Source organism: Oratosquilla oratoria, chromosome 17, assembly GCF_046742065.1.
Source record: "Oratosquilla oratoria isolate Oo_2021 chromosome 17, ASM4674206v1, whole genome shotgun sequence".
Taxonomy (NCBI): Eukaryota; Metazoa; Arthropoda; class Malacostraca; order Stomatopoda; family Squillidae; genus Oratosquilla; species Oratosquilla oratoria.
Genome location: NC_134793.1, coordinates 11,038,206 through 11,056,310, shown reverse-complemented (window position 1 = coordinate 11,056,310; position 18,105 = coordinate 11,038,206). Strand labels below are relative to the sequence as shown.

At 38.4% G+C, this 18,105-nt stretch overlaps 1 protein-coding gene across 1 annotated transcript in view; it reads left to right on the top strand.

Moving 5' to 3' along the window:
* Positions 1 to 17,854, top strand: part of LOC143034400 (uncharacterized) — a 29,391-nt gene extending 11,537 nt beyond the window's left edge. Inside the window, exons 4-9 of the mRNA XM_076200400.1 lie at positions 12,096 to 12,245; positions 13,203 to 13,391; positions 13,638 to 13,775; positions 14,099 to 14,346; positions 15,068 to 15,302; positions 15,833 to 17,854. Of these exons, the coding sequence (XP_076056515.1) occupies positions 12,096 to 12,245; positions 13,203 to 13,391; positions 13,638 to 13,775; positions 14,099 to 14,346; positions 15,068 to 15,302; positions 15,833 to 16,807 (1,935 nt within the window). The 3' untranslated portion in view covers positions 16,808 to 17,854. The remainder of the gene's footprint in view (positions 1 to 12,095; positions 12,246 to 13,202; positions 13,392 to 13,637; positions 13,776 to 14,098; positions 14,347 to 15,067; positions 15,303 to 15,832) is intronic.
* Positions 17,855 to 18,105: the final 251 nt, after the last annotated feature.

Here is an 18,105-nt window from a genome sequence, read left to right as displayed (position 1 = left end):
GTTTTGAAAATATCATTAACGATTACCAGAAATAAATTTATATATAAAAAAAATCATTATATACTTGGGTTCCCCTTAGCTGAATAAAATCTATCATATTATGAACGACAGTGAAGAAAAGTCAATATCAATATTGATATCGATTATTACAGAAGTCGGCTCGTCCCAAAGTGAGCCAAGGAAGAAAATTTATTACACTCCTTGCCTGTCGGATTTCCTTACTCGCCATAGACTAGAATTTGTCAGACTTAGAACGCACATCTGTGAATTTTATTTGCTCATGTGTTGGCAATATTTCATTGCCCAGGTTACCCGTGTATACTCTCCATTACTTGTCTCAGGGATCGATGTGAACCAAGTTTTGCTTTTCAAGCTTGTGCACGCGTGTATGCATGCACGTACACTGCTTTCAAGCGTGCATATTATACCTGTGCATGGAACTGGCTCATGAATAAATGCATGATTGCTGTCAGCAAGCATAATAAGCCGCCTAATAATAGGAAAATGGTTACTGTCGGGGGTGTGGCTTGGTGACGTCATGTCGACGACCTTGGCCTTGTCGTTCAAATAAGCTCAAAATCTCGTCGACATGAGTTTCATAAGATGATTACGTACAACCCTTTTATTCATTGCCTACACAGCTCGATTTGGTGGGGGTTATAATTCATACAGGGCTCTGCCCACGAAATAAAGAACTGACAAAATGCGCTGGTCTTGTGCAAATGGCACCCAAGACACAAGACTGTCAACAAGACTAGAATGGAAAACTTATTTATTTGAAATAAAAAAATAAAAAATATTTGTCTTTTCTCGACAATGACGGCAATAATATTAGGCACCAAAAGATATATGTATTTTTCATAGTAACTGCCATTCATTCTTACCGTATTTATGAGCACTATATAAAGGAAAATGGGTTACAACAGAATACAATACAATGCACAGATATGCTAACAGGATGAATAGATAACAAGTAAATAAATAAATGAATTAACCAATAAGCAAAAATACTAATCCATTAATAGATACTATAGAAACAGAAAAAGACTGTCTCCAAGAGACGGAATCTGACAGAATCTGACATACTTTTATTGACTATGACAAACTCTGACAGATTCACAGACTCGGGCAGACTGACAGGTTTTGACTTTCTGTAATGTTGACAGACTGGCAGACTGTGACAACCTTTTGACAGACTTTGATAGAAACTGACGGATTATGACAAGCTTTAATAGCTTCCGATAGGCTGGGAGGCTGATAGACTAAAAGAATGAAAATTTCTGACAGATTGAAAGACACTGTTAGACTGACAGATTCTGAAATAGTAACAGACCATGATAGACTGACAGACTGGCGGATTGATAGACTAACATGTTTTGATAGACTCTTCCCCCTTCCTTCTTTATGCCCTCCGACCATTACACCATGATCACCACCACTATCACCACCAACACTACCACCTCGCCATACCATCATGTCCCCCTCGTTCTTTGTCAACTTGAGGGGCGGGGGCGGACAAATCGACCTTCATCGCCACTCCAACTTCCCTTCTTCTCTCCTCCTCCTCCTCCTCCTCCCTAAGCTTACCCTTTCTGTACGCTATAACGAATACGCTTTGTATTTAGGTCAAAGTAGTTTTGGCATCGATGTTGTAGCAACTGGTACGGCAATTGTGTCGAGTCTAATTTATTTGTATCGTGTGTCGAACGTTCTGAAGGATTATAGTATTTTTTCCCTTGAGTAATGTCGACATTTTCATTCAAATTCGAATTCTGCTTGAATTTATTATTTTTTCGTAAATTCTCTATAGTTTTGGAATTACTCTAAAATGATGATTATTATATTAGTTCTGTATTTATTATATTTAACTCTTAAAAGTTAAAAAGCATTAATAGTCCAACTGCAATAATCATTGGGATTTATTGCCTATGTTCGTTACATATTTAGGTAAGAAATATGAAAACGACTGATAACACTGAAGCTTGACGAGAATTTAATCAAATAACTTGGGGACAGTAAGATGTGAATGGAAATCAAAAACAAGGGCGAAAGATGTTAATAATTTCCACTCATGTTTGAATTCTAAACGTTTCGAAAAAAAATATTCATATATTTGTTACACGTACTGTACAAGCAAAAATCTAAAATGTTTTCTATTTTCCACGAAAGTTGTATATATAGTAGATAGTTTAATATTTTTTAACTGTTTGGTATATCATTTATATCTTCAGGAGAAAATGTGAAATGTTTTGCAAATTTCATTCTATGAGTGGAACATCGATTAGTTTAGCGTGTCACATTCTTGCTAGTCGACTCCAGAACTGCTGGCCGGAGACGTATCTTAGTAGCCACATGTACACGTAAACGTACACGTATATGTGCACACACACACTCACTCACACACACACACACACACACACACACACACACACACACACACACACACACACACACACACACACACACACACACACACACACACACCGTGGTACCTTATATTTCCCTGAAGTCTATTTAAACTGGGTTAAGTTAGTTTCGATTAGGTTAGGGTAGATTAGCTTAGGATATATTAGGTTAGGTGATGTTAGATTAGTTGGCTTAGCTTTGGTTAGGTTAAGGTAGGGTATATCTGATAAGGCTAGGTTTGCCTGTTTAGGAAAGTTTAGGCTTGTCAGGTTAGGTTAAGATTGATTAGGTTAGGTTAGGTTAGGTTAGGTTTGGCTTGTCAGGTTAAGTTAGGATAGGTTATTTTTGTTAGGTTAGGTTATTCTATAATTATCAGCGTTGGGTCCCAGTACATATACTTGTACTTAGAATTCAAAAATCCAGTAGTACTTGTACATTGATTACACCCGAAGTACTCGAGAAAACGAAGTCCATTCAAATACAAACCAGTACATTGTATTTAATAAAAATTCATACACTTTATACGGGTTCTAGCAAACTTTGTGATAATATCATTGGGTGCAGGAAATAAAGTACTTGTTCTTAAGTACAATGATATGTACTTGGACATGGGCTGAAGTACATAGCAAAATGAATGTAATTCTACTTGAAAAACATCCAGGTACTTGGAACCAAACCGATATTCATATTATAACATGGCTCAATGTATCCGTAGATTTCTCTAGTCGAATTAATTGTGATTTCTTTACATTCCTGGATTGGTTTGTGTGTGTGTGTGTGTGTATATATATATATATATATATATATATATATATATATATATATTATATATATATATATATATATATATATATATATATATATATATATGGGCATTAAATTCTCTCTCAAACAAGGATTATTAAATATTATTGCTAGTTCAGCATTTGCATCTTCTCCAAGACATTCCCTTTCTGTTTTCAGGTAGTCTTATCCTTTTTTGTAAGGTTTGGGAAGATTTATCCATAAGAGGCCATCTATGTATTATATATACATATATATATATATATACATATATATATATATATATATGTGTGTGTGTGTGTGTGTGTGTGTGTGTGTGTGTGTGTGCGCGCATGTGTGTATGCGTTTGATGTGATTATGAACAGACGCATTAACCCCACCACCAGCAGCACCACATCGACGGTTGTCCCCCTCACCCCCGGTGGCAAGCGTCATTGATTACCTCCTGTGTCCATACATAGCATTTTTGCCTCCTCGCCCCACACCAGCCACAAGGCGGCACGGGGCCGTGTGTGTGATTCACCATCATGGCCTTGGATCACATGTTGGACTCGTGACCGACAGCTACTACCCTCCCGGAAGAGAGCTCAGAGCTCATATATGTGACCGATCTATGGGTAATGCTGTGACCTTACACGCACACACACACTCAAACCCCGTCCACGAGAGTTGCAGCAACGACTCGCAGCGCAGCGATATTGAAATTATTTCAGCCCTGGGCGGGAGTCGAACCCGGACCGCCGTAATGCGTGTATGTGTGTGTGTGTGTGTGTGTGTGTGTGTGTGTGTGTGTGTGTGTGTGTGTGTGTGTGTGTGTGTGTGTGTGTGTATGTGTGTGTGTGTTTTGTCAGAACATGTTTATGTTGAAACGTTCAAAAACACGCGTGCGCACACACAAATGACGAGCCTAGTTTGTAAACATACACACACATACGAACACACAAAAATGTAAAGAATGGTGAGAGAGAGTGGTGAAGAGGAAGGATCGCACTGATGAGGAATTGGTGATAGTGTCGACAATGGTGGTGACAATAATGATAATATTGTTATTGTTATTATTGCTGGAAAATAAATCATTGTAGTATTAGTGTAAGTGGCAGTGACTCTTCTAGTGGTTTTGGTGATAATAATGACGAACCAAGATAAAACCAAGTTAATAGATAAATGAGTAAATATACAAAGAGATGAATAAATAAATAAATGAATAAACAGATAAATATAAGAATAAATAAGTAGGCGCATCAAATTAATAAATGTATAGAATAAGTAGATAATAGATAATAAATAAAGTAATAAATAAGTATACAATTGATTAATAAACAAATGAATAAGTAATGGAAAATAGATAGGTAAATGAATAGATAAATGAATAAATTAAGAAATAAGTAAACAAATTATTTAATGAATATATAAATTCAACTGAAGGAAATTTCCAGTGGTATACAATGTCTCCTAACGTGTTCAACGACAAAATCCGTTACGCTTTGAAAATAAAATCAATTGGAACATTTGGTGATCAATTTTTTTTTCTTACAATTCTAGAAGATCATAAGATAAAAAAATGTACTAACGTAACTTGGGATGACATCACTTCTGGAACGCAAATCGTCGACAAGATTAGGGAGAGTTTGTTTAAAGAAGAAAATTCTTTCCTAATGAGTCCGTTTCCTCGATTTTGGATTCCTTCCACGTCTGTTAAATTACTGAGTGAACCTAAGTTAACCTAACCTAATTTTACTCTTGTTAAGAAAATAATGACACATATAATTTAATATGAACTGTCAAAGCGTCAAAATATTGCAGAAAATAAAAAAAAAGGTCACTGACGTCGGGGAAGTAACCTACAAAGAAAGAAATCTATTTGTTACGGTTTTGTCGGTGGTATGGTGTACAGTCTAATGGCAGAATGTATAAAAACAATTCCTAGAATCTTTTGACCTCATCAACGATGCCAGCCGAGTGGTAAAAAAGAACTTACGACATCTGCACGATCAGATGTTTATCTTAGGGGTCAGTGTGCAATGGTGGACGGAGGAGGAGGAGGTGCATATATGACGTCATGTCGACTGCAAAACAAGGAAATGGCGAAGTTGAAATATTTCTCTGAAACAGATATGTATAATTATTTTTTTTTCCTATGTTCTACTTTTACTTCTCTATTTTTCTTAGTATTATTTTTCTTGTGAAAACATAATAGGAAGAGTTTTATATATTGTTTTCCAACAGCCTTTACTGTGCAAAATATTTCGTTATTGATTTTTTTTTCTAAGAACACAAAACGTGTGCCGATACACCTCACAATGGGAGCCGTTGCTAATTTCGCTAGAAAAGCATATTCCTACAAGATAATTCAAATTATATATATATATATATATATATATATATATATATATATATATATATATATATATATATATATATATATATAATGGTCCTAGGTACCTTACCATTCCTTATTTTTTCCATAGGAAGTAGTGATTTAGACATTCTGTGAAGCACTAGGTTCGTTTACATACACACACACACACACACATATATATATATATATACATATATATATATATATATATGTGCGTGTGTGTATTTGTATATATACATGTGAGTGTATGTTTGTGTATGTGTGCGCGCGCGCGCGTGTGTGTGTGTGTGTGTGTGTGTGTTTTGTGTGTGTGTGTGCGTATGTATGTGCGTGTGTGTGTTTCACCATGGTCTTGGATCACGAGAGTTGGAGTAACGACTCACAGCGCAGTGGTACTGAAATTATATCAGCCCTGGGCGGGATTCGAAACCGGACCGCCGTAGTGGTGGCCGCTAACTCTACCACTGTGCTTTCGAGTCGTGTGTGTGTGTGTGTGTGTGTGTGTGTTTGTGTGTGTGTGTGTGTGTCTTTGTGTATCTGTGTGCGTGTGTGTGTGCGTGCGTGTTCTGCTAAATGTGCTGGAAAATGTCATAAAACGTATATGAAAGTTAAATGACCAGAAATGGTTCTAGAGCCTGTATTAACTAGTCTCTGCAACGCATTTCAGTAGAGTTAATCTTGGAAGAAAAGTATCGGAACAATTGATGAATAAATCAATGTTTTTCTTGTTCTTCCACCTCTCGGAGGACAAGGGAATGACTAACGACTTGTGTCGTATTTATATGCAAACAGATAAATAGATAAATAATAGAATAGAAATAAAATATGAATATTGAAAAAGTAAGATAAAATCTAAATAATGATGATGATAATGATGATGATGATGATGATGATAGTAAATAATAATAATGATAATAGCAATAATAATGACAAAAATAACTATAATGATGAAAATTACATGACTTTCAAAGTCACTTCAATGTAAAGTAAGATTTTTATTTTCCCGCCTGCAGGATCCTATTGGTGCCACTTCTACAGTGGCTTTGTCAAAATAAAATGAAATAAAATAAAATAGATAAATAATAATAATTATAATAAATCTGCATCGGTAACCATTTCTGTTATTAAAACGCTAGAAATATTTCTATCATACATTATTCTAGTTAGATTATGGTTGCATATTTTTCGATATTGTAAACGTCGACATAATAATAAAAAAAAAAAAACTGCCTTTGACCGCGAAAAAATCGTCTCGGACGACAAAGCAAAATGATAATAATAATAATTACAATAACAATAACAATAACAATAATAATAATAATAAATAAATAAAAATAAAGAACGAAAATACGATGTAGAATGTGGAAGAAAAAAGGAAAAACACAAGAAAACAAGCTCTATAATAAGACACCAAGTAAAACAAGAACCCTTAAGAAGCTGTCGATATATAGACAATAGCTTCTTATATATATCTTCTACGACATCATGGACGTTATTAAGGGAATCCAATGATCCAGACTAAAAAAAACAAGCAAGATCGGCGTAGAATATTTCTTATGAACGTAACTAGTTGGGAAAAAGAAAATAATGAAAAAATTAAACAAGAAAATAAGTAAAGAGAGCACATGGTTTGAAATGAAAGGAGTCAATAGTCAATTTTTTTTTTCAAAGAACACTAGAAAACTAATGATCAAAAAGACGACTAATAAATAAGAAATGTTACTTGAACAAATAACAGGTTAATAACTTCAACTGGGCCTACATTTTAATGAAATGTACAAATATGCTTCCTTATTTCTCAATATATTTTCTTGTCCGTTCGCAATTTTTTCAATTTAACTGACAAAAACTGTCATAATAACCGTCAGTTATTCCCGTCAGTTATGACTATCAGTAACATGACAACTGTAAATGTCAGCATAATGGTGCTAAATTTAGCATGTTTTCCTTAGAAATAATACTATATTAGTCGTCAAATATAGAAAAGAAACCGAATCTATGAAGAGGAACAAAATATTTAGCATTATTTTTGCCAACTTAGCATAATTTCAGCAGTTGTCTATCATATAACCTAGGACAGGGCTGAGGAACCGGTCTCCTCACGTGGAGATAACCACAGAGACCAGATACACAACCCCCCCCCCCCACATTGATCGCCTTCTCGACCTACTTATACCTTCGCCTTTGTGGACGTAAATATGCGTTCACTCACTCGTCTAACTAATTAATATAATCAAGCAGTTCTAAAAGCAAAAAGCGCATTCCATCCCCATCCCACCAAGAGTGGGGAAGACATGACGCTGTCAACTGTTACTTCGCAAACAATGGATGGATATCTTGAATTTATATATTCTTTCATATTCTTTAACTTTATTTTGTTATTGTTGTTGTTATCTCTTATCATTTGTTATTCTAATTAGTATTATTTTTATTATATCGTATTATAATTATTTTGTAAAGTATCTATGGACTTATTTTTTCAACTTAAGAATTTTGGCTCTTATATATATAATTCAACAAATCTTGAGGCTTTTACTAAAATATTTCTAAGTGGGTTAAAAACTGTCTTGATTACTTGATAAAAAATATGTACAACCATTTCTTTATCTATTTTTTTATATATTCATTCACTCATTAATCTATTTATCATTTATTTACTTTTATATTATTTGTCTATTAATTTATTTTAATCTTCAATGTATCTATTTATTCATTCATTAATTAATTTATCTATTTTTACTTAACTTCCTTGTCCCAGCCCTCCTCCCTGACCTCGCTTCCGCCTCTTCTATCTCAGACTCCATCACATTTCTCTGTTCCTGCGTCTTCCTTGTTATATTATATTATATTATATTATATTGTATTATATTACATTATATTATATTATTATATTAGATTGTATTATACATGCATACACACACACACACAAACACAAACACACACACACACACACACACACACACACACACACACACACACACACATATATATATATATATATATATATATATATATAAATGTGTGTGTGTGTTAAATATATTCATGTATGCAATCATTCTATTTTGATATATTGTTTTGTAAATTAAATTTTACTGTAACAACAACTATATATACATTTCCATAAATTCGGGTTTCCAGAACAGTACACGCCGTGCAAATAAATACAAGAGTATACATGTATAGATGATGTCTGTGTCGACATTCTTGCAGAACCACACTCCCCTGCCACATTTAGGTCAAATACCCCGATTTGTGAGCTCACGACACAGTTTAGCAAATAAGTTAATAATATATTCATGAACGACACATTACTGTGTTCGGAGTTTATGACCTTGGCTTGAGACTTCTGTTTTACTCGTATACGCCAAACTCCACGTGCAGAAAAATATAAAATTGATAATTTATATGTACAAATAGAAATAAAAACTGCCAGTATTGGCCTGTGTAATATGAATAAATAAAAATCTATTTGTGTGAAACATTGTGACAACGCCGTACGAAAGAAAACGAAACATGTGTCCATGGCGACAAGTTATTGGAATGTTTACGGAAAACATCAATTTTTTGTGAGTCACAGTATCTTCTCGAAATCTGTGATCACAAAAATCTTATTTTTTTTTTTTATAAAATTTCCAAAACATATCACAATTATGTCAGTCGAAAGTGGAATATATCAATTGTGGATTTATGCTGTAACGACTGCTAGTCAGCCTGGTGGACCCATGGGACAGGTCCTTTATATAGTTAGACATCAGGGGCCGTATACACAAAACTTTTTTGTTAGCCTTAACAATCTCTGCTAGCTAACAGAAAACCACTAAAAGTTATACACCAATGCTTAACTAACAACTGTTAGCTAGCAAACAGTTGTTTGTCAAGTACCGCTAAACAGCGCTGAAGTTAGCAGCTTATGAACATGTAAATGGACGTATTATCAAAAATTGCACACATAAAACAGTATTATTAATGCAGTTGTTCAGAATTTATTAATAAAGTATCATGATAGCACATAGATATCGTATGTATGGGTTTTTAGAAGTACTTATTAACCAACGACAGATATTTTTGGACGAAGGCGCATTGTACAGGCGGCCGTGCCACAGACAAATCTTCCGACAGAAGACTCAACAATAATTTCAGAGGACATAGACATGGCAGAAGAAACACAGAAAAAGAAAAGGAAGCCAAACTGGTCACAAGAGGAAACACTCCTCTTGATCAACGTGATTATGGAGAAAAAATAATAATAAATGGGCGATTCAAGCCAAGTTTAAACCACAAGGATAAGAGGGAGGCATGACAAAGCACGTTGATGCTATGGTATCGTTTTCTGTTTACATATAAATGTTCATCGACACTTGGAGCCCCAATTCTAATGTTTGTGCCATCTATGGTACCCACAACACCGGGAAACCTACAGTTTTCCATGAACTCTGCTTGTTTTACTTGCACTTCTTGGCGAGTCAATAGGAATTTTACAAACTGAGTTACAATATCTGGTTCTGATAGTGCATCAATTGTTTGAGTAATGACACGGCTGATTGATGCTTGCGAGGTCCCAAATTCGTCACTGCTGCATTTTACCTTTGGCTAAATATCATAGGGTAATTGCCACCTTCGTCTCAGGACTCAGTGGTCGATTCCGTTCTGTTCGGGATTGAAGTTTGTCCCTCACTAAATCAGCCATTTTTATTATACCAGCACGGTTCATTCTGAAGCGTTTGATGAGTTCGTCATCATTGTACTCGTTAAATATGTCCCGTCGCTGTCGATAAACTCGCAGTCATCTTTTTAGTTGTTGTTGCTCCGCCATCTTCTCTACTAACAGGAACTTGTTAAGAGCTTAATAGTCCTCCTCAGCACTTTTATCTTAACAGTACTTTTAAGGCCCTAACAAGTTTTCTGTATCACTGTTAGTGCTTAACAGCTAAATGTTAGCCTTAACAGGAATTTGTTACCCTTAACAGCTATTTGTTAGTGCTAACAAGTTTTGTGTATACGGCCCCAGATAATTATCACAATCACGGAAGTAAACTAAATCTGGTCGACCTAGTATGTAAAACAGATGAAAGAGATAATATAGAAAATATGAGTGTTAGAAGTGCGTGGAAGAAAATGACAAAAACAAGGTAAAAGAGGAAGGAAAATGTGACAATTAAAAAGTTATAAGAAGCGACGTTATTTCAGTCGGCTTTGCAATGACGTCATAACGCTTTTATTCGAACCAAGGAATAAGGGCAAGAACTCTTTCCCAATTTGTCCCTTCCATGACATCGGATCCTATTCTTGACTTTGGAACCAGTGCACTAACCTAACCTTATCTTCTTTGACATAATCTCAAAACTCACCATGATGGGTGGAATGTATGAACAAACACAACGTAGAAATCTCGCTGGGCAAAACATGACATGACCCGACGTCCAATGGGAATGAATCCAAAGTATTCACAGCTGGGGTAAAGGACTCTTTGGCAAATTGATTGATTGATTGGTTGATTATCATTATTATTATTATCAATTATTAATTATTATTATTATTATTATTATTATTATTATCATTATTAATTATTATTATCTATTTATTTGTTTCTGTCTATGGGCAAGAACCGCTCCATTCCCATTAAATGCAGCAAAGCAAAAAAACTACCACGCCAATTTTTACACAGACGCAGTATCCAACCCCTTGCCAATACTGTCCATATAAAAACTCAACAAGACTGAAAAATTATTTGGCATATATTGTATTTCAAATCCTGTGCTAATTTATACCTCTGTTTTATGAGATTCGAATGCAATGTTCGTTTACCGTAATTCGTGTGTTTTGAATGCGACTCAAATTGAACTCACCACTCTCCAAATATAACTGTTACTAACATACCACACTATATTTGGGCCAATCAGTTTAGTCATTCTAAACATCCAAAATTAAGTGAAATATAGTTTATAATAATTTATTGACATTTCTTTTAGAATATCTGGTGCCATATTGATAGTGTTGACTCAAACGTACCAATCATTTTTTTTTATATAAATTTTGTATAACGCCATTTTCAAACACTATAAATCATAAAACGAGATCAACGTAAACAAACAATTATAACAGTGAATAACCAATAGGTAAATGATAATAAGTAAACATTAATAGGCAAACACTAATAACATAATTACACACTAATAGGTAAATAATAATAGGTAAGCCCTAATAGGTAAATTACTATAAATGGGCAACATACTAAGAGATGATACGTAAATTCTAATAGGTTAGTACTAATGGGTAAATACGAAAAGGTAAGTACTAGTAAGTTAGCATTTAATAGGTAAACAATATTAGAAAACAAGGAAAAGTTATGCACTAATAGGTAAATATTAATTGGTGAATACTAATAGGAAACACTAATAAGCAAATACTTATAGGTGAACACAATAGGTGAACACAAATAGGTAGATAGTAATAGATAATCAAACAATAATAGGTAAGCACTAATAGGCATACAAGCACAATAGGTAATCGCTAATAGGTAAACAATAATGGGGAATTACTTCTACAGGAGCTGGAGGAACAGAACCGACTCCTGGTTCGGGTGGGCAAGCGCCAGGAGGCCGCCCTCGCACGCTACGAGAACATGAAGTCCCAGCTGCCCCTCATCATCGAGGCCCACCAGATCGAGATCGGCATACTCAAGGAGAAGCTACGAAGGGTAGGTCGTCCTCGAGAGCAGGAGCAGGAGCAGGAGGAGGAGAAGGAGGTGGAGATGTTGGAAGACAAGGGACAGGAGGAGAAGGAGGAGGAGGAAGAGAAAGAGGAAGAGGAGGAAGGGAAGGAGGAGGAAGAGAAGGAGGAGAAGGAAGAGGAGGAGAAGGAAGAGAAGGAGGAGGAGGAGGAAGAGAAGGAGGAGGAGGAAGAGAAGGAGGAGGAGGAAGAGAAGGAGGAGGAGGAAGAAGAGGAGGAGGAAGAGAAGGATGAGGAGGAGGAGGAAGAGGAAGAGAGAGAGAGAAGGTAGACATGGAGGAGGAGGAGGAAGATAAGGAGGATGAAGAAAAAGAGAAAAAGGACGGGAGGAAGGAAAGGAGGAGGAAGAGGAGGAGGTAGAAATAGAGGAAGAGGAATATTTAGTAGAAGTGGATAAGAATGAGGAGGTGGAGATGGAGGAATAGGAGGACGGGGGAGAAGGAAGTATAAAAAGGAGATAAAAAATAATATAGTCCTTAGTTTTGTAAGTAGCAAATTATATCGAATATTAATCAGTCTTATAATTTAATGTTTACCAACCTTTTAATAAAAAATACAGGGAAATTAATCTATTCTCTTATTTTCTATCTACGCATGCGCAGACAAAATCACGTAAAAATAAGATATACACTTTCAACTCACGTAAGAATAGTCACTGGCTTCTATCAATTGGTCAATGATTGATGATCGTTAACGTTAACTTGCCGATCACACACGCCGTTACTACAAACAAGACACACTTTCAAATAATAAATGAATAAAAATAGATTAATAAACAAATAAATGAATAAACAAGTAACAAATATAATAAATAAGTAGATAAATCAATAAATGAATAAATAAACAAATAAATCATAAAAGACCCTTACCAATCGACATGACGTAGAGGCCAGGGCTGCCAACTGTACCGCACCATCTCTTGCAGAGCGTGACGTCAGCCAACCGCGCGAAGGAGAAACAGGCCTCGACCGACGAACGCTTCCTTCGTCAGCAGGACGAGCTGGTGCGGCTCAAGGACCTCGCCAGGAGAAGGAACCTCCCTGCGCGCGAGGAACTACACCGGCAGCTCACCAGCACGACGGAGAAATTGACGACGGCCGAGAAGAAAATCGGAGTAAGTCGAGCACGAAGTAAAAAAAAAAAAAAAAAAAAAAAATTATGGATGGAAAATTATTATAATTTTCCATCTCCATTATCTCCTACCTCCCCAAGCAAGTGAACATATAGAAACTACTTGAATATATTACCTTACTGGGTGTATCAAATATATATATTTCTGTATACATTAGTTCCCCCCCTTCTAAAATAAACAACTTTCTGTAAACCACATCTGGTTGATCCCCTTCCCGGCCTCTTTCAGGATCTTCAGAAGCGCCTAGATCTGCTGAACAAGTCGCTGAAGCAGCAGGTGTCGGCCGAGGTTTCCCGCAACCGCTCCCTCTCCTCCAAACACCTCCAACTCCAGCAAGAGCACCAGCAGCTACAGGAAGTCCTGAAGGTAGAGGTGGGAGTGACGGGGGGGGGGGGAGGACACTACCTGCATCGTCAGAAAAATATTATATATATATATATATATATATATATGTATATTTATGAGCTGAATAAAATAAAGCTCTTTATATATATATATATATATATATATATATATATATATATATTATATATATATATATATATATTATATATATATAGTGTTACACTCAATTTATGGCAACAATCCTAGCTGGCAATGTTGCCATATCAGTGAACCTCACTTTTCCCAAACTTACTCAAACAAGAATATAGTCTGATCTTGTTTAATACCAGTTCTTCCCCCTTCAGGAGAAGACCCGGGAAGTGGCTCGCCTTCAAGTCTACAGCCGGAGGTCCTCCTCGACGCCCCACGGGCGGACACCTTCGGAGCCCCGAAGTCGTTCCATGAGGCGCTCGAGACGCTCGGACTCCGCCTTCACCACCCCCACCACCACCACCCCTACCGCCACCGCCATCCTCTCCTCCTCCTCCTCCTCTGGGGTGGTCTCCGCTGCCGACTCCCGTGCCAACTCCCACGCGTCCATCCCGAGGGAGAAGTAAGGATGAGAGGGAGTGGTTGGGAATGGGAGGGCGTTACCTGGGGGAGTAAAATGAACACCTAGCCCCCTCCCTTACTTATTAATTTATTTGTTTTCATTATCTTTATCGGATCACCATGACAACGCATGTCGACAGGAAACTTAAAGTTTGATCAAGATGGCTTTCCCCCACAAGCTCCCTTGATTGAAAAATTTAGTCATGATGCCAGGAAACAGAACATTTAGCTAAGAAATCGTAAAAAGAAGTAAATTAAAATCTTTAATTTCATTGTTCATGAATAAATATGCCTTATGGGACATATACACAATAAACTTCAGTAAATTAAGACGAGAATATCGCCGTCAGTACGTAAACAATACGCCATGTTCGATCAATATCGCCATCAGTATGGCGGTATTCTGTTAAATTCTAGCCAGTTTCTGGCGGTAGCTGTCCTATCCTAGCCCAACCATGACCTGAATTGACCTTTAAAGACCTCAGAAAATGCGAAGCATGGTGGCGTGTATTGCAAAATACCAAATAATTAAATATATAAATCGAGCCATTAAATAGACAAATAAAAATAAGTAGACGAATAAACATACAAATAGTCAGAATAAATGAATAAACAGATAAATAAATGGGTAAATAGACAAATTTATGAATGAACGTCCAAGGGACCTTTGTACAGCTCGACTCAGACATGACCTCATCTTCTTTCTCCTCCTCCTCTTACAGCAGTTCTGGGCGCCTTCCGCCCATCAGCGCCAATTCGGGGCGCCGCCCCCGGCGCGAGGCGACCCAGGGCGAAGGGCAGCACCACCAGGAGGGCGAGATCGAGGGCGAGGCGAAGCAACAAGACCAGGTTCCTCCTCCGCAGAGGGAGATCGGGCTGGAGGTGGAACACCTACAGGAACAGCAACAACGCGTGGAGCTCGCCTTCAGGAGAGCGCGAAGGGCCCGGACAGAAAGGGTGAGTAGGAAGGGGCTTCATAATCCACTTCAGGACCCATTTATCCCCGAGCAGTCGTGGAGCCTCGAACCCGGGACCTCATGATTACGAGTCCAGTCTGGTACCGTCTTGCCAAGCAGAAGGTATTCAAGGATCGAAACCTGATACAGTTGAACGAGACTTTTAAGGCGTTATCACACTGGTCTATTCTTCCTCCGACTGCTGGAGCAGATTTGCAGCCCGTAGCTTTCAGGAAGACATCTGACATGCTGGGGGAATATTATTTTCCTCCGGCATTTCAAAATGACATTCTATGCATTTTTGTTGAAAAAACAAAATAGTTTGTCATAGTCATTTGACGGCGGAAAGGGTTCTGGAGGTGGGCGATGAATCGGAGGTTGGAGGAAAAATAGCCCAGTGTGATGACCCTTCCATCAGTTTTGCTGTTGTGACAATTATAGAATAAATCGAGTTACTTACCGGCTCTCAAATAATTAAACAAACGGAAAACAAAAAATACATATATATACATATATATTACTTCCCCCCAGGACGGCGTGGGGGCTTCCTCCTCCCGGCGCCACGCCCGGAGGCGCCGAGGTAACGACCCCGACGACGCCCCCCAGCAGGAAAACTCGAGCGACGACGACGACGCGGTGGATACCAAGGGCGTGGTGGCCACGAGGGCGACCCCGAGGGCACAGGTCAGACACAGCACCTCGTCGTCGTACCCGTCGAGCGATACGACCTCTGACGCGGCACGGCGTCTCTCACCTCCCGAGGACGACCTTCCTGACGAAGGAGGTGCGCTCCTGAAAGAGGTCAGGAAGTTGTCGGCGGAAGGAGAAGGAGACGGGGAAGGAACATCCAGGGGCAGGAGAACGTCGATTTCTCTTCACCAAGGGCACCTCGACCGAATGCGGAGGGAGGAGCTGGAGGTCTCGCTCCTCCGACAGCTGTCCTCAACCTCTGGGAGTCGCCGTCCTTCGGCCTCGAGTCAGTCGGGGGCGGCAGGTTCCTCTCGTCCCAACAGCGGCCGTTGCGTCGACGACGGCAACGGCGACGGCTTCACGCCGGCGCGTCTGTCGTCTTCGTCGTCAGGCTCCCGGAACGCTTCGTCGCCCGACGACAAGGTCTCCCTCATCGAGCAGTACCCGCCGAGGCAGCACCGACGCCTCGAGAACAAGGCCGAGCTGATGGCCGAGCTCTTCGAAGACTGGGGTCGAAGTGACGTCACGGGGGAGTTGGCTGTTAATGGCGCTGCGGGAACCGTTTCGGATCCGGGAGACGGCGCGTCGCCGCCTCTGCCGCAACTGCGACACCGTGAGGGTTCCCTGGATGCGGTGCGGGCGGCGTCGCAGATGTCGAACTACACGTTGCCTCCCAGCGCCCTCTATCGTCGACCCGTGCCGCACGCGCTCCCTCCCGAGAAGCAACTGAGAGCCACGTCCAGCTTATCCAGAATAGAATCGGCGACATTACGTCACGATGATGATGCGCCCCGACGAAGTGCAATTACTCCGTAAAAAGAAAAAGAAATGTACTGGCACAGGTGAAATAGAATTGTACACAATACAAACTACTCAAACACTAGATGACGAAACTGTGCTGCATTACTGAAACGACTTTTATTCAGAACCAAACGCGCCAATTCGAACAAGTACCTGTTTGCATTATGTTACCTTTAGTTTTGTGTCTTGTCTAGTCTTTCTGTGGCTGTGTAACGGAGTTGTGCAGTTTGCAAAGCTGATATCAAGTCTTGGTATTCAGCATAATATTACTACACCTTTTCATCCACTGGAAGTTCACAATCAGGTGTAAATACATAAATTTTCTGAAAAGTTCAGTATTGATGCAGGAAATAATTTATTAAATGTATTTGCAGAACTATTATACAATTCAGATAACTCATTACATGTCACAGAATACTTTTGGAAGCAGGACATTAAAAGCAAAAATTAATATTCTAAAATGTATATAGGGATTAAAGAGTTCTCCTCCCATCTGAAGGTGCAACCCTGAGAGGCTGGCATTTGGTCTCCGGACTGGACTCTTAAGATATTTCTCAATCAACTTTGACTGTCCTTCCTCGAGAGGGCTCGAGGACCGTTGCCACCCACTGTGAGGCTGCGGCTTTCCAGTCAGTGAAACTCACAGGAATGATTACTGACGTTCTTAAGAATAATTCATTTTTTTTCGTCAATACTCGTCAGGTCTGAGAAAATTTATATTTACTGAATGCTATATGGTAACAACTCCAGCTGATCATAAAAACAAGTCTAACTTTGCTTAAACCAATTGAGATCGAATATAGATGCCATTGGGCTCTGAGCATTTGATAAGCAAATATTTTGAAAAAAAAAAAAAAAAATAGTTTGTATGGGTCACACTGACCAACAAAGACTTAACATTCATTATTGATATATAAAATATCTTAAAGAATAACGATCTGGAGCCTTTTGCATTTTCAGATGTATATAGGGAAGCATTACATAAAACTTAATTGCTCTTCTATAAATACACCTGTCAAATCTTGACTATGAAAATGGATGTATTGTGTACACAATGTAAAATGTCACAAAATACAAAATCTACAGTACCTGAGGTTTCTTTTTATCCCTGCACAATGTCGAGAGAAGATAGATGTAAGTGTTGGTTTTCTGAATATGAGGTGTAGTGTAACCGTTGTTTGGGGAGGTGAAGTATGAGGTTCTTGCGAGGGGTTGTGTGGGTAGAGCATTCGAGTAAATTATGTGATATACAACCTCTCTCCACAAGGGCGGACATCAGAGGCGCAGTAGGTCAGTGTCGCATATACATATGC